The 24642-nt window shown below is 31.0% G+C and overlaps 1 protein-coding gene across 5 annotated transcripts in view; it reads left to right on the top strand.

Annotated features, from left to right (window-relative positions):
* Positions 1 to 4208: 4208 nt before the first annotated feature.
* The window catches only part of LOC145239989 (uncharacterized), an 88511-nt gene continuing 68077 nt past the window's right edge, over positions 4209 to 24642 (top strand). Inside the window, exons 1-4 of one of the 5 annotated variants that reach the window (XM_080103568.1) lie at positions 4232 to 4468; positions 4564 to 4597; positions 7540 to 7751; positions 18859 to 23007. In XM_080103568.1, the coding sequence (XP_079959694.1) occupies positions 19603 to 20520 (918 nt within the window). In that variant the 5' untranslated portion in view covers positions 4232 to 4468; positions 4564 to 4597; positions 7540 to 7751; positions 18859 to 19602 and the 3' untranslated portion in view covers positions 20521 to 23007. Of the gene's footprint in view, positions 4598 to 7539; positions 7752 to 18858; positions 23008 to 24642 lie in introns of those variants that run through there. The other 4 variants (XM_080103570.1, XR_013862457.1, XR_013862458.1 and 1 more) reach the window with 4 other exon arrangements.

Genomic DNA, 24642 nt, shown 5'->3' with positions numbered 1-24642 from the left:
AATGAAAATAAAATAACAAATCCGATAAACACATGAAACATTTGGGTATTTTTTTTCATGGTAAGGTTGTATAAAAAATGTACCAAAATATAATTTTAGTTCGCACTTTTAGAAAAGGAAGAATTATCGACCCATGTTCTTCGGCTGAGAAGCGACATCTCATATCACTCACATGTAGAAGTGCCCACAATTTTATTGATAAACAGATGTTTCGATTGCGCCATGTAATTTCTCCCGAGCTCTTGTAGCAGATGTCTCCCTGGTTTTTACTTTCGCTTTTCTCGCTCACGTGCCCATATTATTATTATTATTATTATTAATATTATTATTATTATTATTATTATTATTATTATTATTATTATTATTGTTATTGTTGTTGTTGTTGTTGTTGTTGTTGTTACTACTACTACTACTACTACTACTATTACTATTACTATTATTATTATTATTATCATCATCATCATCATCATCATCATCATCATCATCATCATTATCATCATCATCTTTTTTTTTTTTTTTTTTTTTTATTTATTTTTTTTTTTTTAATGTTTAACATATTTCAAACTGATATATATTATTATTATTATTATTATTATTGTTATTGTTATTGTTGTTGTTGTTGTTGTTACTACTACTACTACTACTACTACTACTATTACTATTACTATTATTATCATCATCATCATCATCATCATCATCATCATCATCATCATCTTTTTTTTTTATTTTTTTTTTTATTTTTTATTTTTTTTTTTTTTAATGTTTAACATATTTCAAACTGATATATTATCACACAATAAAAATAATGGGCTTGAGGGACTGCCAAAATTCACCACAGAATTACCCCCCCCTATATGTAACACGATGTAACTTTATTATAAGTTAATATTATCAGTATAACTTTTGTACTATTTAAAAGAAGGGCAAAATAAACCAGTAATAATTAAAAAAAATTGTTTTTATCGAACGAAAATAATGAAATTGCGAGACGAAAATCGTGTTTACATAATTGGCGCTTTAAAATAACGTTCCAATGTAGTAGCCATTCCCAACGGGAAAGCATACCCGTGTTTAATAAATCTAGCAAAAATCAACTAATAGTCAGATTTTCGTGAAATTTTCGATACTTGATCCATTTTAGAATGAAAGTACATATAACATGCAGTTTCCGTAAAATATACGAGGGGAAATATTTTTTTAGTCCGTGTTCCCCACCCCCTATTTATTTTTTTCGAAATTCGACCAAAATATATTTAAATCTATCGAAATTTCTATTTATTATGAAACATAAGAGTTCAAATAAGTAAAAAAATATTTATTTTTTAAAAGTTTAAATACACGTATTGAACAAAAATTTACATTGAATTTGCAATTAAAAAAATGATATAAATTTAATATTATTATGTTGTTTTTTTAATACCGTTTTTTCGAATTAATATATACTATAATCAATTGAATTGCCAAGAAAAAGAAACATTAATTAATTTTTAAAAGATTAAAACGATTAAAGTTCTATTATTTCAAAATGTTCCGTTACAACATAGATTTTTAATTAATGTTTAATTTTTTTTTTTAATATTAAGTCTTTACATAAACGCTCTTGTCAGCTATTTTATCGCCAGATTAAAACAGATTTGAAAATATTATTGCACAAATATTAAGCATTTTGTAGCCCCCCCCCCTCATATTTTGTTCGTCTCTTTTTACCGATTAAAATATGGAAGTCCGTAGCTAACCAAAAGAACATTCAGTAAAACCGTATTTCATATTTAATATACACATGTTTATAATATTATTAATCATTAAACTGTGTAAATCTTAAAATCTAACAAAATTGTAACAAAGATTAATTATTAATTGCAGTTTGAAGAAGATAAACAAAGGTTAAAAAATCATTAAGTCGCTTCTGCTTTTTCATAGTTCGTATAGTTAACATAAATCTGACGTCACGGGAATATGCGCTCCGTTTTTCACATTGTTTTTTTTGGGAGGGGGGATACCTTATTTTTTTGTTTAAAAGTATTTTTTGTTTGTGATAACAGAAGAAGTGTTAAAACTAAATTAATTTTTCTGAATAAAATATTTGTTTTGTTATTCGATAATACAAGAAGTGTTTTCTTTTTTTTTTTAATTCTTTTTGTTTCGTAGTAACACAAGAAATGCTAAAGCTAAAGTACTTTTTTGTTTTTTAATAAATATACTAAAGTATTTTTTCTAATATATTGCTTTCGTTTTTCGTGTCTCCGTTCCGTTCAATTATCTTACACAAGCAACCGTATCCACTTCCGGTAGCTATATCCCCCCCCCCTCCGACACTGATTTAGGAGGTTATTGCATTTGACCTTTAAAAAAAAACACACACACACACATTTTTGAAATAGTGTCTTGCTTTATAATACTGCATTTTAATTTCAATTCTATTACTAATAAATAAAAATGTTAAGTCACGTAGAGGCGAAAAACATAGGCACATACACACAAGATGTGGTCACACAATTTTATTGATAAAGAAATGTTTCATTTGCGCCATGTAATTTCTATCGATCTCTTGTAGCAGATGTCTCCCTGGTTTTTACTTTCGCTTTTCTCGCTCACGTGCCGCTCCCCTATTCATAGCAGCGAATCGGCATCCATAAACATTTTTTTATTTCCCAACGTTTATTAAAAAATATATATATTTTAACATATTTCAAACCGATATAAATTATTGCACAATAAAAAAAATGAAACTAAAACACAAACCATTTTTCTTATTTTGAATTATTTAATCAAGTAAAAATGATATTTTTTTACTTGATTAAAAAGTTTAAAAAACCCTTTGGGGTTTGTATTACTGTACACATAGATTCGAAAAAGTTGTCAAAAACAAATATATAACAAATAAATGTTATTAAATGCAAGATTGCAAGATAGGTTACTTTTCTACCAAACTGGATACATTTTTTTGTGTTTTTATTCAATGTAACATGTTTATTCAGCTCGAAAAACAGTGTTTACCGATGTATTGGAAAATTCAAAATGGCGCCCGACTCTCTCTTTAATATGGTAAGTTTGGGAAAAGGTTTTATAAATAATAAACTAGACAAAATACTATTAAAAAAAACACCGAATATATATCAACTTATGTCACGGTAACATATATTGAGCGAAATTCTAAGAGTATTTTGTCTAGTTTATTATTCATAACACCTTTTCCTGAACTTACCGTGTTAAAGAGAGAGTCGGGGGCCATTTTGAATTTTCCAATACATCGGTAAACACTGCATGTTTTTCGAGCTGAATAAACATGTTACATTGAATAAAAACACGAAAAATATATACAGTTGGGTAGAAAAGTAACTTATCTTGCCTTTGATAACATTTATTTGTTATATATTTGTTTTTGACAACCTTTTCGAATCTATGTGTACAGTAATACAAGCCCACCTTTTTTTTCATCGTAAATTCAGATTTTGACGATATTTTTGTTTATCAAATTGGTAGGTAATTTGCTAGAAAAAAAACTTAAAAAATTTAGCAATCAAGTACAAAAATGGAATTTTTACTTGATTGCTAAATTTGAAATAAGAAACATAATTTTTGTTTTCAATGTTTTTATTTAATTATTTTTTGTGCAGTTTTAAATATGTTAAACATTATATATATATATATATATATATATATATATATATATAAAATAATGCTCCTATTTACTTGCCTCCTCACAAGGGCAGAGAGTTAGACACAAGGTCGGTTTTAAATGTAGGGAAACTCCAGCCCCCCCCCCCCCCAAAGGGGCACTTTGGTTAGAACAAAAATAAAAATTGTATCAGTCTTGAAGCATTTCTCCTCCACTGACCGAGGGCAGAAAAGGTAAAGTATAGCAACACTGTAGCATCAGAACAGTTACTACAGTGTGAGCTTGCAATGACCGTTTTTTTTTTTGGGGGGGAGTCTACAGATATCGGCGCAGGCGCACTCACTGCTATGAATTCGGTATAGGGGCACGGCGGATCACTGCTATGAATTCGGAATAGGGGCACTTTGGTTAAAAACAAAAATTCTCTCAGTCATGAAGGATTTCTCCTCCACTGACCGAGGTCAGAAAAGTAACACTGTAGCATCAGAACAGTTACTACAGTATGATCTTGTAATGACCATTTTGGGGGGAAAAGTCTACTGATATCGGCTGGCTGCTACGAATTCGGAATAGGGGCACGTAAACGAGAAAAGACAAAGAACAATTTCTCCTTGAAATGAATTGAACCTTTTTTAAATTGATAAAACACAAAAAAGAAGATCGTCTACAAAAGGGAGATAATACAAAATCTATTTCCGGTTTAAAAAAAAAAACACACACACACACACACACTCAAAAACTAAATTCATATTTCATTTGATCAAGACGTCTACGAACAAATCTTTTCAAAACATCTTTTTTTAAAAGAGCGGATAAAACGGGAGATAATTTAAAATATATTTTCTATATGTAAGACAAGTAAATATTTTAACTTAATCAAGACGTCTAATTTTCATAACGATTTCCCAGATTTTGATTTTTAATTTTAGTTTCTTTCTTTAAAGCAGCCAAATTATGCGTAACAATATTTGACGAAGAGTAAGTATGAATTCCATCAATTTCTTTGTTTTCTATTTTCTAACGTAAACATGTACATTAATGTTTTCTCGAAAATAACATTCTGAAATTTTATATTTTATTCTTTAATCAAAAAGTAATCCGTTATTCTAATGGCGCTTTTGCGCAATTTATTTCAATTAATATTTCTATAATTTAATTAGTTTATTATTATTATGATAAAAACGATGACCCCTGTAACTTCAGAGTCGTAAGTCCATAATAAAGCAATGGTATTATGTTTGGACAAATGTTAGGTTCTAGCCCATAATTCGCTGATATTAAAAACAAAATCAAGAAAAATCTGTATGAAGTACATATCTGTGACAAAACGAAAATATCAAATGCCAAAAATCACGTAAATTGAATAAGGAGTGACATTTCGGCATATTTATTTTTATTTTTATTTTTATGTTTTGCTTTATTTTACTTCAGTCGAAGTTCTCAGAAATCAAGGGGCAAACTATCTGGGGCTAACACTTGAAGTCTATATGAGATACATAGATATTTGAATGTTCCATTTAAGTTCTTTATTTCTCAAACACTGAGTTAGTAAAGAAATTGAGAACATAATTTTCCTCTCCCCAATTAACCATTTTCATATGTTGTAGAATATCCTTCGTTTTGGTCTCTTGGTCTTACTGGATTTCAGGACAAGAATTTATCTAGACTGGTGGAGTATCCAGCTTCGTGTTATTATTTGAGGTAACATAACATAGAGAATGTGCACCTGCACCAGTTTCCTCGTCAAAGCTAATGTGGGTTAGCCATAGTGAGGAGATCTTATTTGGGCAGCAAATACTATGTGATTTTGAAGTAATGCAACAATGAAATGTTTTGAAAAATGTGCCGGAATGCTGGTACTTGTTTCATTTAAACAAAACATTAAAAAATGAAAATGTTGGGAATATATATATATATATATATATATATATATTGTTTTTTTGTTTTTGTTTTTTTAAATACTAATGAGGTCAGTCGTATCCCACCATTTGGCCTATTTTGCAAACGAGGAGGTCGTTTGCAAACTAAAAAATGCGTTGCAAAGGGAGATAACCTCATCACCGTTGTAAGTTTGTTAAAATTTGATGAGATTATTTTGAAACATGGGCAGAAAAAATCTCAGATAAATATCTTAGTTTTTTTTATCACTTATTTTATAATGTTTCTCTATCCTTTTTTAATCACTTTTCTATTATATCTTTTGTTAATTCCTTTTTCGTTTAAAGGCACCCACTCCTCGTCCACAAAATAAGCAAGATAGCAGGATGCAATCGATCTCATTAAAATTTGTTTTTCTTCTATACAAAAAATAGACAAACAAAGAAAAACTACTTGATCAAATTGAGGGAAATTTTTTTTGAGAACTTGGTACTAGTGCACTTATTGATCCGTGCTGAAATAATAATAATGCTATTATTTTAAAAAAAACATTATTAACATGGGGAGGGGAGGGTGTTTTGTACCTATTCTATACTTTAACATTACAATTGAATAAAAAAACATAATAAAACTTCAATTAAACTTGGAAATATGATTTAAAAAATAATGCGGATCAGTAAGTGCACTAGTACCGAGAACTTTATTCCATAACTTGCCCCCATACTTACAAAACTGTTTAAGCGTTGTCTTAAGGAGAATTGCTTCCCAACACCCTGGAAAACTTCATCAGTATGCCCTGTATTTAAGAATTCAGATGACAGTCATCTCTCTCTCTCAGTACAAACCGATAAGTCTCCTGTGTGTCATGAGTAAGTTTCTGGAATCCATATTAAATAAAGAAGTTGTCAACCACCTCAGCAGAAATAACCTTCTTAGTGACATGCAATATGGTTTCCATTCTGCTCGATTTACAGCAGATGTGCTAACAGTTATATCTCATGGGATTAGTGAATCTCTCGACAAAGGCTTCCTTTCTAGGGAAATTGCTCTTGACATATCAAAGGCCTTTGATAAGGTATGGCATAAAGGCCTACTTCACAAGATTTCCAGCTATGGTATAACTGGAAATGTTTTCTCAATTATTATTCATAAGAGTAGTGGTTGATGGGCAGAAATCAGAAGCCCACAGTATTAATGCTGGTGTCCCACAAGGGCTCAACTCTCTTCCTAACATACGTCAATGATCTCCCAAAATACATAAATCATTCATTGACATCTATGCTGATGATACGACCATTTATGGCAACACATCAAAGGCTGTAAATGACAAAGTTCTCTCTGATTCTCTCTCCTCCAATCTTGAGCATGTGGTACAATGGGGGAAGAGGTGACTGGTTACTTTTAATGCATCTAAAACCAAGCTTCTATCTTTACATCATCAACGTCCTGATCCCCATCTGGCATCAATTGAAATGGATGACTCTCGTCTGTCTTGGGGAGGCTCCATGTTTTGACAAGCTTTTGGGATTGACCTTTACTCCTGATCTGAAATGGAACATGTACATGAAATCTGTTGCCAAGGCTGCTAGAAAAATAGCGGGCTCCTTCTACCACTCCAGTAGATATCTCACTGGTGATGTAATTCTCTATCTATATAAAGACCAAGTACGTCGAAGGATAGACTACTGCTGCCATATCTGGACAGGAGCTGCTATAAATAGCCTATCCTGCTTTGGTAGAATACAAAATAGACGTTGTAGCCTAGTGGGGGATGCCCTTTTCTCTTCCCTGCAACCTCTCTCCCACAGAAGGGATGTTGTGAGCCTGTTGTTTTATTATTTCCATGGGAAGTGCTCACCTGAGTTCCAATCTCTGGTCTCCCTTCCCTAATCTTTCACGAAAAACACCCATCTAGCTGAAACTACTGTCAGTAATTTTCCCCACTCTTTATCTATGCCTAAATCAAAATGTAGATTCCATGAACAAAGCTTCTTTCTTAGAACTACACGCCTGTGGAACTCTCTTCTGTTTGCCTGTTTCAGACCTGACTACAACTTGGATGTCTTCAAGTCCAACATAAACAAGTTCCTGATGAACCGCCCCCTTAAGTAAGACACTTTATCAGATCTCCATTACTAGCGATTACTATGACATTATCCTATTGATTGCTGTACACGCAATAACCCTTATCCCTGAGTGGCCTCCGGGCCTTGATGGGTGGTGACTTCCTTGTAAAAAAAAAATAAATAAACAGGTACGTACAATATAAATTTTTTTTCAATATTTTTTAATGTCTTAAACTAAACAAGTACTTGAATGCCATCTAGTAAGTATGAATTATTTTTGTTTTTTAAGAGTTTTTGTTTTCTAGATGCCGTTTGATTTTTTTTGACATATGATATTTTTATTTCGTCACGGGTACGTACATTGTACAGATTATATTGTCGTTTTTTAATACAGGGGAATTCTGGAAAAAAGTCAAATATGTTCTGTTCTATCATTAATAAATTCTCAAACAAAAATATTTTAAGAGATTTTCATTCTTTTAAGTGATGTATTGCATTGTTACTTCTCGTCATAAACAGGGATAAAATATATTGGAGTTGGTAAACTTTTACCATTACACGCATCATAGTTTTCTTCACCCGAAAAAAAGATGAGATTCTACTTTTTTGTGGTCGATTATACGTACACAGCTTAAAAAAAAATCCACTAAAATGGGGGGGGGCAACAAATATTTCAGATTTTAGAGTTTGTGTTTATTTTCTTATATTAGGTACATGCATTAATGATGGAAACTGATAGGCAGACATAGTTTTGAAAGCCGGTTTATCATAATTTTTTGTAGGTTTCTGATTACTTTTTGATTGTATTTGAAAGATAAAAGCCTAAAGTTAATTAACAAAAAGAAAATACTTTTACACGTGCAAAAAAAGTTATAATGAAAAATGTTTTCACAGTGAAATTGGAAACTGACAAGTTCAGCTAAATTCTGAAGTTAAATAAATTCAATGTAAAAATTCCTTGAAAGATAGATATTAGTTTTCTGGGACTATATATACCCACTAAAATAGCGGGGGGGGCAAATATTTTGGATTTTAGAGTTTATTTTTATTTTCTTATATAATGTAAAATGAATACCCACGCCCTGGCAACTTGGTGGTAATTGATACCATGTAACCATTTGTTAAAAAAAAGTCTTGAACAAATAATCAGAGAAATAAATAATGTGAGATAAGTTGCAGTGGACAACCTCATATTTAAGGGGGGGGATTGTTTTCTAACAATGAAACAATAAAAATATCATGCCAAACAATATTTAATGTTGACCTGTGCCTGCCAGGAATGCCTTACTCACAGTGTTGGTTACAGGTTCCGCTCCCTATCACAGGAGGTGATTAAGAGTTTTTCTACTCTCTTGAGCCAATGCAAAGCCCCCATTGATAACTCAAGTAAAGTATGCTTCATTGGACATCTAAGAGCATTACAGATCTGTTATCGATCTGCTTCAAGTGCCTTTATGCCACCAGTTCCTTTAAAAATCACTCATATTGGTTCACTTTACTGTGTCTAGTAAAATTAAGTAACAATGTTCACTTCTGGTCGTGCCCTGCTATCAATTTCTTTAATTTTCCACTTTGCAACCATACTCCCCACAGAATTGAACTTCGGTACAGACTAACATCCGGTCATTTAAATGAACCAATTGCTATCATTTACAGGTTGAATAATGATAAAATCTGATTATCTTTGATGCTTTGAATTTGCTACTGATTGAGGAAAACATGGTTGTTGCATGCCATTTCTGTCGTTTGCCTAGCAACAATCCAACAATTTCATGTTTAGTGATGCAATATATATGACTCCAACTGTTCCCTTTGTATCATAGTTGTAGACAAGGTCCACTTCTCTATTGTTCGATGCTCGTCATATGCAGTCATTGTTTTTTTAAGTGAATGTGCAGACAGCCATGAAGGAGAAACTTGGAATGGTTGTAGGAAGGTTTTTATTATTTTTACTTTTTTTATTACTTTTAATTTTACTTTCTTTATCTTACATTTTTATTATTTTAACTTTTTTATTATTTTAATTTTTTTGTTTTAACTATTTTGTTTAACTTTTTTGTTATTTTAACGTTTTTGTTTTTTTAACTTTATTATTTGATTTTTTTTTATTATTTTAACTTTTTATTATTTTAACTTTTATTATTTTAATTTTTAAAATTTTAATTTTTAATCTTAACTTTTTTATTTTAATTTTTTTATTATTTTAAACAATTTTTAATTTTAATTTTTTTATTATTTTAACTTTTAAAAATTTTTTTTATTATTTCATTTTTTAATTTTAATTTTTTATTATCTTAGCTTTTTATTTATTATTTTTACTTATTTAGTATTCTTACCTTTCACTTCATTATTTTTACTTTTTTATTCATTATTTTACTTGATTTTATTTTATTTTTACTTGTTTTATTTTTACTTGTTTTATTTTTACTTGTTTTATTATTATATTTGTTTTTTTACTTTTTTATTCTTACATAAGTGAAAGCATTTGGAAAACAAATATAGTTTTCTTTTTAAAATATTTTTTGGGGAGAATCCGTTTATAGAAAACCTTTAACTTATACAACCTTCTATGGAAGAAAAAATAGTTGCATGCAAAATGCAAAATTCATCTTCAAATTATAATGAAAAACTACAATTTATCAGCTACTAGAATGTTTATCTGTTATCTTCAGACCAAGTAAAAGTCGGAACTGTTACATCTTTCTGCTATCTAAAACATCACTCCACACACACATATTTTAGAAGGGGATGAACAGAAAAATGTATGAAAAAACATTTAATATTGTTTCTGTACTTTATTTTAATGTAGAAATGTCCATTCCTTCCTTTCACACAAATATATAAGTTTAGTTAAACAGCATCTTTGTCTATTTTGCACAATTTTGATTTCTCACATAAAATATTTTAAAAAAATATGATTACATATTTACATTTACTGCTGGCTGCAAGTGGGGGATTATTTTATGTTAAATGTATAAAGGAAAATGACTTCCTAATTCTAATATTTAAAATATATTTTTCAAATTTCTTTTGTTGAAGATATCTATTCATGCTGTTTACATATAATCGCCCAAAAAGTATAATCTTTTTTAAGAGGAGGGGGACAACGATGGATGTGATAGCAAAAAATATTGTGTATGAATAATCACTAGAAGTATGTATGTTTATATCCTCTCTGTGAAAGTGGAATCTTAACGATTCCATCTAATACCACTATTCTAAATCACCATTCTATTTAATATAATCTGTATATTCGTTAGTCATCAATTTTTCTTTCCTGTCAATTTTTGTAACATCAAAACAAAAAAAAATAAATGAATACACAATGGATAAATGTTACCAAAAGCAAGCTAAGTTACTTGTTGGATAAGTTTTTTTTTGCGTTTTAACTTATTTAAAATATAGATAAATATATATAAATAAAGCATCATAATTTTAACAATAAAAAAAAATTTTTTTACAGGAACATTATGAAAAAAAGCCTCTAAAATCCATATTAATGAATTTGATATGACTCGAAGAAAAATTAATTCCTCAAACTTCTCAATATTACCATTGAATTAAGCATTGTTTATTTAATATTTTCACACAAAAAAATTCTAATAGCTAAAATTTAATCATTTAATATAATCTGTATATTCGTTAGAGTCATCAATTTTCCTTTCCTGTCAATTAATTTTTGTAACAAAAAATAAATGAATAAATAAAATAAATGAATACACAACGGATAAATGTCACCAAAAAACAAGCTAAGTTACTTGTTGGATAAGTTTTTTTTTTGCGTTTTAACTTATTTTAAAGTGTTTTTTGTTTTACTTAAAAATGAAGGTAGTAAAACCTGTTGACTTAAAACTAAAAACAAAATGCTGGTCTTATTCAGGTCATAGTCGAGCCTTGATGATTGCTCAAAAATTGAAAAGAAACACATCCAATAAATGTCACCAATTGCGCAAAAATATATTCTATTGATATTTTATTAAATTTTCAAGTTTTGAGCAACTGTCTAGGCTCAACTATGGCTCAAATGAGATTACCACTACATGTTTTACCTTTTAACTTGACACTACCTTTATTTTAAGTAAAAAATACATTACAATGAGTTAAAACAAACAAAAAAAATCCTTATCCTCTTTTTTTGTTTTGTATTTATTTTCTAAGCCTATTTTGCTTTTTTGGATATTCTTGGAAATCACCAGCCAAATTTATTAGTGTATTTACACTAGGTACGGGCAAAATTAATGCTGATGCTCAAAATGTATAAACATTTTGACTCCCTCACTTTGCTTAAAAATTCACCAAAAATCAGGAAATTAATCAATTTTAATGAAATTTTCAGTATTCATTAAATAATGATCGCAGAATATAATGAACTAATTATTTTTATTTAAATCTGAGTGAAAATCTATTATTTTGTTTAAACAAAAACTAGCTTTACTAAAGCTATGGTTTTCAGCTGTAAATAAAAAACGCAAGAATTTTTTTTTGCTTTTTTATATAAATAAAGCATCATAATTTGTAACAATAAAAAAATTATTTTACAGGAACATTACGAAAAAAGCCCCTAAAGTTCGTATTAATGAATTTAATATGACTCGAAGAAAAATGAATTTCCCGAAATTCTCAATATTACCAATGAATTAAGCATTGTTTATTTAATATTTTCACACAAAAAAAATTATAGTAGCAAAAATATTTCTACTTTTTTGTTAAATTTCAGATTTTGCTTAATTTTTATATGCATGATTTTAATAATTTCCTTGCTCGCAAGAATGTGAAACTTTTGGCGTAACATAATTTTTATATAATCTCGAACAATAATTAAAACAAAATTAATTTAAAAACAGGAACATAAAAAATAATTAAATTAAAAAATGATACAAACGTTCAGAATAGAAATGTATGGATGCCCGTCTGAGAAAAACAAAGAAAGAAATCTGACACCCTTACCTCCTTTTACTATCATGACTCCATTTTGAAACAGCGATTCGATTGGCTGAAATTTTGGGCCTCCTTATAATCATGTTTACAAATCTTTATTTGTTGCGTTTTTGGCAAACGGTAAATTACTTGCTTTTTGAGGTCTAATTAAGTTATTTTTGCGCAAACAAGTTTTTTTTTTATTTAATTCAATATCTTGAGACTTTACTAATTATCTTTGAAAACTAATATTTATCTTTTAAAGGATTTTTACAATTAATTTATTTAAATTCAAAATTTAGCTAAATTGAGTAGCTCGCCGTGAAAACATTTTTCATACCTTTTTTCACGTGTAAAAATATTGTTTCCTTTAGGAAATTAACTTTAGTCTTTAATCTTTCAAATACAATCAAAAAATAGTCGGAAACCTACAAAAAATTATGATAGGCTTTCAAAACTAGGTCCTTCTATTTTTGCCCACCCATTTTTGCCCGTACCTAGTTTACACATAATCCCATAAAAAAGTAGAATCATATTTTGTTTAGCGTTGAGAAGTAGCTGAGGGTATTAAGCTACTGCTATTACTATTACTGCAACAATAATAATGATAATAATAGTAATAGAGTTGTGGGGGTAACTGAGGGTATTAAGCTGCTACTACTACAGTAATAATGATAACAGCAATGATATTGTTGTGGGAATAACCGAGGGTATTAAGCTACTACTATTACAGTAATAATGATAACAACAATAATAATAACAGTAATAATAGAGTTGTGGGGGTAGCTGAGGGTATTAAGCTACTACTAATGCAACAACAACAACAACAATAATGATAATCTAATATATAAACAGCTATATTTCTGTCTGTCTCCATATTTTCAAACTCTATTTCCTCTGAAACTAAGTCACAGAGCGGTGCTAGAGGCTTCCAATGATTGGTTCTGTTGTTACATAGTGTTATCATTGAAGTTCTCACTTGGGTTATCATAGAGGGGCACCAAATTGACGTTTGGTGTACAACATAAAAGGATTCCGTGTGCGTATGATCGTCTAGTTTCATATGCGGTTGTGTGTGTTCATCTCTAATTGTTCATATGCTTTTGTGTGTGTGTGTTACATGCATTTTCTTCGACATACCTTACTTCATGTGTCGTCGATGTGATCCATCTGGAATTCATCTTCTCTTGAGCGGGAGACTGGTACCTGTTAGACGAAGATTTATCACTCCAAGACGATGAATGGGTTTTATAGTTTTTTATTTACCTCCCAGATGTCGACACAGAATATGGAAGTAAATCTTGCTTGCTTTGAACACGTCAGCATCCCCCACTCCCAGTGAAGGGGAGGGAACAGCTATTAAGCCGTCCATCTTCTTCAAAGCCCAAATTCAGTCTCACAGATCTAGCCAACCTGACCACGTCACTCATACGTAATCTGGTCAGCTTACCCTCGGTTCTGGTAAACGTGTCTACACTCCACGTTTACTCACCTCTCTCTCTCTCTCTCTCTCTCTCTCTCTCTCTCAATCCATTGTGTAACACTGTTATGGGTCTTTAGATGGTTAAAATTGTTTTTAAAGGAATCAAAAATGGGTAAAAATTGAAAAAATCGTTACACATTTTGTACATTCATCTTAGTTTATTTTTTAATCGTTTTATATGTGTGTCATGTTGGGGCAGTGGTAACATCACCAGTTTTGAATACTAGTTTCGGTTTCAATTCAAACTAATGGCACTTTAACACTTTTTTTTTTACTTTTGAAAACACGACTCTATAATAATGTATACAAAACCTGGAAAAAATTAAAATATCATATTTAAGCGTATTTTATACCCGGGCAAAGTCCCTTCCCCTAGTAATGTATATATTAATATACTAATTCACTTCAACCCTATAATCCTGATCATCCCTTAAAATATAAATGGAATATGCCAAATTGCACAAATCGATATTAAACTGAATCCTCTTAATATGGAATATTCTAAAATTCCCAATAAACAATTGTTTGGAATAAATAGGTTATCGCCAACCTATGTTTATTCAGTGCAGATCACAATCTTTATAAGTTATTTATTGCCAGTCAGTGTCTGGCGGGTGTAGGACATAACACTAATAAGTTATAGCCAGCCAGTATCTGCTGAGTACAGATCACCTATTCATAAGTTATTTATCGCCAACCAGTGTATGGTGAGTGCAGATCACAATACTAATAAGTTATTGCTAGCTAGTGACTGGCAGGTACAGATCACAATATTAATGAATTATTTATAACCAGCCAGTGTATGGTTGGTTCAGATCACAATACTGAGAATTTATTGTCAGCCAGTATCTGGTGTGTGCAGATCACAATACTATTAGGTTACAAAAGTAATGGGCGATTTCAGAAACAAACATGTATTCTTGAAAAATGAACGATAGAAATGGTAAAATGAATCAAAATATGAGCCTTGCACAGATACGCATCTCTGCCATTGATCTACAAGATTATTTATTCCTTGTTGATAAAAAGTTATTGGCTGTAATGCAACCAAATGTTTGAAAGCTGATTCCACCTCTTCTTTGGACCGAAACGTTTTACCATTTTAAAATGAGCTTAAATGCTTAAAAGAAATGCTAATCAGTAGGCAAAAAATCTGGAGAATATGGAGGATGTGATAGAGTCTCATATCTCAAGTCTATGAGTTTCTGCAAAGTCAGTCTTGCAACATGTGGCCATGCAATATCGTGGAGAAGAATTAGCCCACATTGATTCATCAAGGCAAGCTTCATTTTTTTTGCAAGGAAGCCTGCATTTCGGCAAGTTGATTGCAGTAAATCTTTGCTGTAATACTCTGATTGGTTCCCCAAAAACTGTAGTGGATAACACTGATTACAGACCACCAAACTGTCACCATAATCTTTTGCTGATGCAACTTTGGCTTTGGGAAGTGTTTGTGAGATTCATCACGATCAAGCCATTGATCAGATAATTTACAGTTATCATAAAGGATCTACTTTTCGTCACAAGTGACAATTCGGTCAAGAAAGGGATCATTGCTGTTATGCACACAAAGCCTTGAGCAGACTTCAAATCTCCTAAGTTTTGATTCTTATTGAGTTCATAAAAGATCCATCTACCAAGTTTTTTCACTTTTCTAATGCTTTGTAAATGGTGTGAAACTGTTGCAGTACTGCCACCAAGTGTCTGAGACATTTGTCTGACACTTTAACAAGGATTTTGCTCAACAACTGCTTGCAATTGTTTGTTGTCAAGACTTTACTTTCATCTTCAAGGCTCTTGTCTTCACTATGGAATTTTTGGAAGCACCTTTGTACTGTCCGATCAGTTGTGAACCCATCTCTCCATGCTGTTTATATTAGCATAATTTTTGGAGGCATTGTGCGCAAGTTTGAACTCATGCAACATAAGGATGCGAAGGTCACATTTTGGGTTATTCATCATTTAAGGCCATGTATGCTTCCAAAACATGTTTTGCCTAAAAATAAATTAATTAAAAAGTATTAATTATTATATAACCCTAAAAATGAACTGCAAATTTTGTGTTAAAATGACTTTTCAAAACACATCATATTTTTGTAACAATCTACTAATCTTTAATAAGTTATTTATCGCCAGCCAGTGCATGGTATGTGCTGATGAAAATACTAAGGAGTTAGTTATTGCCAGCCAGTGTCTGGTGGATACAGATCACAATACTTGTAAGCTAGTTATCGCAAGCCAGTGTTCGTGGAGATAACAATACAAAGTTACTTATTGCCACCAGGTGTACTATGGGTAAAGATGATAATACTAATAAGTTATTTATCGCCAGCCAGTATATGGTGGGTGCAGATCACAATAATTATGTGTTAATTATACTCAGCCAGGAACTAATTATTTTATTGAAGGACATTCTATTGTTTAGTTATGTGATAATCTTTTCAACTATCATGGAATTTCCACAGGTTCTGCTAGTAATAATAATAATAATAATACTAATAATAATTAAGTTGTGGGGTAGTCGAGGGTATTAATATACTATTACAGCAACTACGACTATAATAATGATAATAATATTAGTGTTAGTGCTACGTGAGACCAACAAAAAGTAGGCAAAACAGGATTCTTATATCTTAAATTCTCGATGATGGCTCAAAAATCAGACATAAAACAAAATACTGGTAGAAACCCGCCCAATGAATATTACCAAAGACAAGATACGTTAATTTTCTCCATGACCAAAGAATATATTTCACTTTTTATAAAGAAAACATTTTGCATTACATTAAAGTAAAAGTTTAAACATGAAAGAAAAATAAATAAAAAATGTTAGTAATTTTTGATTTATAAAACATATTTTAAATATCATTAAAATATTTTTCTTTTTAAAAATACCATTTTTATGTTGACGTTTTTTCACTGACTTTCCTGCATCAAGTTTGAATTCAATATTAATGCCCAATTCTTCTTGAAGACTTTGAAGCTGTCAAAAGTTTCTTGACTCATTTTTGATTTGTCGAGATGCTTGAAAAAGTGATAATCGGTGGGTGAGAGGTCTAGTGAATATGGCGGATGAGGAAAAGTCTTGTAGGCCAATTCGTACAACTTCAATTGAGCAAAGCAAAATGTTGGTGAACGTTGTCATGGAAGAGAATTAGTTGCTTCATATTGACCCATCTTGGGCATATATGTTGGAGCTTCTGGAGCATTTCATCAATTTGTTGGCAGTACTTTTCTGACGTAATCATTTTGCCTGGATACAAAAAGTTGTGATGGACGAGAGTGGTCACAGATCACCAAACAGTCACCATAACCTTTATTTTCATGCGATTTCAGATTCGACAATTATTGTGGAGCTTCCCCAGCATCCAAGTACTCTGCTGAACGTCGGCATTAACTGTTATACATCCCCTCTTTTATTTTCATACATGAATTAAATGTCACAATGTATATGGATTATTAGATACTGGAGATATTCATAATCGTACCCTATATCCAAAAGAGGGGAAACATAGCATATGAGAAATATTTGGAATCAAGTCTCCACTTGCTGTTATTTCAGATCATTTGAAACCATAGCAGCAAGTTTTAGTCTCCCCTCCCTCAAGACCAGAGGTTTTGAGGAAACACACACACACACACACACACATATATATATATACAGGTGTGTTATGAGGTGCCAAATGTAAGAATTTATTATGTTTTCTCAGTTATTCTAGCTGAAATTTTGTATTAAGTTTTGATTCATTGGACGTTTTAATGGATCCATTTTTTTTTGTAAGCATTCTAATTTAAGGGATTTTAAAATAGTTTTGCCACATGTTTTTCTCCTAGTTTCGAATATTCGTTTTGATTTCTTCACATTTGAAAACTAATCACAACTTAAAATATTAAATATTAATTATAAAATTATTAATTAACACCTTGATTAAAATACAATCATTTGCTGCCAACAATTCAACTCGTGTCCTCTTACCTTCGGTCTTTTGATAATGTATAATTTTAGGGCAGCTAATTCATTAATATCCAAATGAATGCATATCAAACTGCATGTCCAATGATCCTTAAAGATCATCTCACAAATTCATGTCCAGGGCTGCCAAACACAGCTAACCCTCATTACATAGCTAGAGACAGCTGGCTTTCACTGCATGGCTAGACACGACTAACCCTTACTTCACAGCTAGACACAGCTAACCCTCACGACACGGCTAGACACGGCTAGCCCATACTACACAGCTAGACACGGTTAGCCCACACTACATTGCTAGACACAGCTAACTCACACTACACAACAACACCAATTCAAAAAATAAAATAAAGTCCGACTCGAATTGTAACTCAATCCTTTCTATAACTTAATGCACACCTCAAAGTCCAACCCAAATCATATTTTAATGGCTCCATTTTATGACGATGACACTATTTAACAACATCACTCTCTACAAAATCCAACCTGTATCATATTTTAATCTCTTCATTTCATGACGACAATTTTCCTAAATCTGACTCTTGCCTTGGTCACACCAACTTTATCTTGGTATCAAAACAGCCTGTGAACTAATAAGAAAGAAACTAATTAATAAAAAGAAAGAAATATATTCTTCACTGCCAGATGCTCTTGTCTTCAATCTTTTTATAAAGTATTTTTGGGGCAGTTAATTCATTGATATGCAAATAAATGTATATAAAACTAAAAATGAATAAATGAGAATATTTTCTTATTTGAAGTAGACAAATTAATTGATCGGAGATGAGTTAAAAATATCTACAAGTTATTTTTTCTAAAATATATAATAAATGTATGCATAAAGTGAAGTCTTTATTTAAAATCTTGTCAACATTTTGAAATTGTATATCATTATATGTTTATTTTTCCCCTTTTTTTTTTACAGATAATCAAGTTCGAAAAATACATGTAGTTAAATACAATTTCTAACTGAAACAACAGGAAATTTGAAAAGAATGATACCTGCGGTATTCCATAATTTGTAAACATGAAATGGTTAATAATTCAATTTTAAAATATACTTGAAGATATTGAAATAAATTCTAATTTACTAATTTGTGAAACTTCCCAAACGTTAAAACTTTAACAACATCACTATTTACCTATGCATTTTTGAATGATCTTTGTTTATTACTTCTGAAGATGACTGTTATCGTGCAATTGTTCTGTGGGGTTGAAGATGGCTTGTTAGACTGAGTCGAGTTCTGAAGTATTTCTGACATGTTAGACACCTGTGGGATAATTGTGTATCAGAGAAGTTGACTGCTCTGTCTTTTCTAATATCACATTTTCTCTTGCAATCTTCGTTGCATGCAGATTCCGCAATTGTTGGTTCTTTTTTGAGCTGTAACACACCAGGAACATCTGTCTTGGGTTATTTTTTTTCCATGAATTGGAATACAAACCGAACAGTTTTAAGAGACCTTCACATTGTCCTTGAACCGTTTACACTGTTCTTTTGCAGGTATTCTTCCTTTAGATAGTTGTTTTGGGAACCTTGAATCTTTTGAATAATTACAGTTTAAATATACAAGTTAACACAAAAAGGAAACAATATTATTGGATTGATATACAAACTCACCTTTTCTGGTAAAATCCGATTTTTAACACGAGTCGCCATTTTATTAAAATGTCAAAGATGAAGCATATGGGAGCGTGGATTGAGGAGAAAAAATTTTCCTGTGAGATATGTGGAAGGATATTTCTAAAGAAAAGAAATGTACGTCAACATATGCAGACGCATGCTGCAGAGAAGCCATTTTCTTGTGAGGTTTGTGGAAGTTCGTACACAAGGAAGTCTACTTTGACAACTCATTATCGAACACATACTGGAGAGAAACCATATTCTTGTGAAATCTGTGGTAAATCATTTTTCCAAAAAAATATTTTAAAAGAACATCTGCGAACTCATAGCGGAAAGAAACCATATGCCTGTGAAATATGCAATAAAGCATTTTTAAAGAAAGGAAATTTATATGAACACATCCGAATTCACACTGGTGAAAAACCATATTCTTGTGAGGTTTGTGGCAGTTCATTTACACAGAAGTCTATGTTAAAAACCCATATAAGAACACACACTGGAGAGAAACCCTATGTTTGTGAAATATGTAAGGATTCATTTTTGAAAAAAGAACATTTAAATATACATATCCGAATACATACTGGAGAGAAACCATATACTTGCGAGAATTGTGGGAGCTCATTTACGACAAAATCGAATTTGACAATTCATTATCGAATACATACTGGAGAAAAACCATATTCTTGTGAAATATGCAGCAAATCATTTTTGCAAAGTAATACTTTAAAAGAACATCTACGGACTCATACTGGAGAAAAACCATATGCTTGTGAAATATGCAATAAAGCATTTTCAAAGAAAGGAAATTTAAATGAACATATCCGAATTCACACTGGAGAAAAGCCATATTCTTGTGAGATTTGTGGCAGTTCATTTACACAAAATTCTATGTTGAAAAAACACATAAGATTGCACACTGATAACCAATGCTTTGAAGAAGAAGATGGGTGGTCTCAATATTGATAACAAGTGGCGTTTGTTTTACTCACATTCACCCCTAACAAGATATATGTCCATTGAGGCATAAAGGGCTACTATTTAAGCCTATACATAGAAAAGATAAAGAAGTGTTGGTGTATGTTACATTCAAATTTCTGCATGGAAGCAATTAGCAAGAAGAAAATTCCAAAGTCTAGTTGTTCATAATAAAAACTATTAGAGTATAAAGCTTTCTGGGTTTCTCAGGGATATGTACATCAAAGCTCATCAACTCTGCTATACAAAGTAGAGAGTATAAGCCACCTGACATTCAGTTATAATGTTCTGCTGGGCGACAATTGCTACAGAATGTGAGATAATAAAGGGTGTAAATATCTGCACTGGATCAAGTTGTAACAGCATGTCCTTGGAACATATATTTACACAAGTTAGAAATAACTCGTACACAATTGACTATAACTATGCAATTCATACACCTGCATACATAGAAAACAGAAGTGTTAAACCTTATATTGTTACATTGGACAAAATGGAGAAAATAGTAGCCCTATGTGAAATCAGTTTCCCCATTGACACTGGCTTAAACAGAACTGCAAGGGAGAAGATAACAAAATATTAAGGTTTTATGAATTACATAAAAAGCAACTGAAATCTTATAACCCAATGATATAAGAGCAACATGCCTCATCAAAAATATTTTCAAAAACTGACGAATATACCTAATGAACAAAGTGTAAGAAAGATACAAACAATTGAATTAAGGAATAGTTAGAGTCATAAAGTGAACTCTTGGTCAGAGTCCTGAAATTGTGTGACAATGCCTGGCATAAGTTAGGATGCCTCCATATCAGCAAAAAAGATAAGTAAGTTAAAAGAGAAAAGTTTAATATTTTTGCTAATATATTTTGCTTAACATATATATATATAATTATAAAATGACTAGCAGGACCTGTGGAAATTCTACATTGGACTTTTTCATATGTAATATATTGATGTTGGCATTCTGTAGATGTTCAGTATAAATAGAGGCGCCCTAATATTATTGTAGCTCTTTTATTAAAACTGCAAAAGTATTTATCTAAGCTAGCAGGGACACCCAGCATAGTTGATCATAATATACACTTAAATATATTTTAATTCTTTCGGATTTTGTATATATTATAGAGTTAAGTTTCTATCGATTTTTATATATTATAAAATTGCAATTTAAAAACTAAAACATATATACTTATGACATGCATGCATCAGCTTGAATTGAAAAGGAAATCAAAACTTATAAAATATATATATGAGTTGCTTCAGGTATAATCAAAATCAAAGCTTATGAAGAAATTCTTGGTAAAATTATTTATAAAAAAATGACTTGACTGCCGTCAGCTATAATTAGAACCAAAACCAAAACTTATGAAGAATTATTGGTAAAATTGTTTATTACAAGAAATGGGAGCCCATAACAATTAAACGACAATCATGCGGATTTAAGCATGACACACAAAATAAACAATGCCCACACTGTCCTCTTAATATACAGATATATATATGTGTGAGCTCTAATATTTAGTTCTCAATAACGTCTCAAGTTTAGTAGCAATATCAAATTTACTTATGACAAACTACACTGAAACGTTTGTGTTTTACTTTTAGTGGCATGAATTTGTCAGTTCATCTTCTAAAAGGCAATTACATATGAACCCCACATCCATGGATTTAACCTTCTAGTAACTGAGGTCGCTTATGATTACTAGTAATAATTCATTTTCAACCGTTAAAGCATAGAGCACTTTTGGCTGCTGAAAATGTTTGATCCAAGCATTTATTTTCGCTCAAAATTGTAAGCTTATTATTATGTTTACATATTTTGTCCAATAAACATAATAGGAGACTTGTCATATAAATTTCAAACATAAACGGATGGAAGTTCCCAGATTGGGAAGAAGAAGAAAAGAAAAGGCAGTTTTTGAATCAGTGAGCCAGGAAGACGGCATGTGGGGTAAAAAATAGATGAAAAAAAACCCCAGGTTCCTGACACAGCAATAGACACAAACATCAAAAAAAAAAAAGAGAATTATTGCTTTTCATATTTTTGCTCTAAATTTCAGATAAGGAATCTTGAGAAGGATAAATAAATAATTTTTATTATTAGTCATTTCTTTAGTGAAGAGAAATTATATAGTCTGAACGGCAAAATTTTCATTGGTTCTTAATATTCAATCTCGCTTGTGCTACCAGCAACAAAGTTTTCTAACTCAGCCTACGATAAACTTACACAAGGTATATGCCAAATTTAACATCAACAGCAAAAAAAAATGCTTTTCTTTATTAAATTTTGATTTCTCATTTTTTATGACGAATACAGATTTTTTATACAAATAATTGAGACAATGTAATATTTCAAATTTTAACTGTATAAAACTTAGTGAAGCAACAAACCAATCTTGCCAAGGAGCTACATAGACATATTTGTGTTTGTCTTTTCTTGTTTTCACATTAATAAATGTGTAGTATTCTTCATTAAGCTTTAAGTTTTCTTTATTTTTAATACATTTGATGTATTATGCTTTTTACATCACACCTGTTGCTGAGATAAGTTTTGTTTACATTACTCCTTGCAAGGACAGAATGTAAATGCAATAAAACCTAATATAACATGCCTTAGAAAGAGTCTAATCTCAGCAGGAAACTGGCTTGTTGGCTTGTCTTGATAAACTCTCCAAGGTTCTATACTCATTTTTTTTAGATTCACATGTTTTTGGAAAAAAGTAACAGCTTTTTTCCAAGCCGAAACTAATGCCTATGTATTATTTTATTATGTTATAAATGCCTATGTATTATTTTATTTTAAATACATTACCAGATACATTGCGTAAGGGAACAGGATGTCTATCGATCCAATATTTCTTACAGAAAAGCACTTCTGAATCAGGAAATTCACACACGTTTCTGGAAATAACTTGTAGACACATTCAAATTTTTATATAAATTACTGCATTCAGAGGCAATCACCAGATGAAAACTACAATATCAATGCAAAAAAGCCATCCGAAAAATGTCCAGAAAAGTATGAGAACCGCTAATAGCAATGCTGCAGTGACATAAGACATATCTTTATTCTCCCACAATCTAATTTTTCTCTGGAAATTTGTTGCAGTAACATTATGTGTTTGAACGAATTATAAATTAATGAAGATGCTGAGTTTTTATATGTACAATCTTTTCTAAATTTTTTTGATGAGGATTACTTATTCATATTATTGGAATTCATTGGACTACTGTTCTAAACTTAAGTGTCATTTACACAATGCTTTGGTAGATGAAACCTCCGACCTTCTTCAGGAGTATCTTGTCGAACTTGGGAGTGCTTGTTGTTTAAGTCTCCTAAAATTTGTACTAGAATTGTCTGCAAGCACCTGTGGCACACTGGTTAGTTTACTTGGAAAATCAATTGTAAAACGTGATATTCTCTTGAAGGGTGTAGGTTCAATCCTCAAGGTAGGCAATCAAAAGATACAATTGCAAATTACTTAGGACCTCTATCTAGTCAGGGCTGACAGAACAAGAGCATGCTACCTCTGTAAAATAAATAAAGGGTTCCATTCGAAATTCTGTCTAAAATCCCGAGTTCGACAGAAACATTCCGAGTTGGGCAAAATACATCTGAAGATTAGATGTTAAATGTGTAAATGACACTCAAGATAAGAACAGTAATCCGATACATCCAAATAATATATATTAGAATCCAGTAGAAAACAAGTTTTTATTTTCGTAGAAACTGTATAAAAGCATGTATGTATTGTGTACATGTGTGTTTAGTTGATCTCTGATGATTATGTGTAGATTGAGATTAATTGTTCAGTTCATGTTGTTATTAAGGTCATTGATCGAAGAGTTTATTCATGATTATACAATGTTTAACTTTCCTTGCTAAGACTGGATTATTACGCAAAAGTTTGTTTCATTCGAGAGTTGTGTTTTTATGTGTGAAGCAACCTTTGGAAAACAGCTCACTGTCTATCACTGTCACGTGGCATGGGAAAGAGAAAGAGAGAGATGGAAGAAGAAAATAATATTGAAGTTTAGTGTCAATGCCTGTTTGTCAGAGGTGAAGTAAAAGAGCAATAATTGCTTATTCTTTCTACAAATTGTGTC

Source organism: Euprymna scolopes, chromosome 19 (assembly GCF_053919585.1).
Source record: "Euprymna scolopes isolate OS-2025 chromosome 19, ASM5391958v1, whole genome shotgun sequence".
Classification (NCBI taxonomy): Eukaryota; Metazoa; Mollusca; class Cephalopoda; order Sepiida; family Sepiolidae; genus Euprymna; species Euprymna scolopes.
Note: the sequence above shows the minus strand (reverse complement) of the source record. Positions and strands in the feature narration are given on the sequence as shown.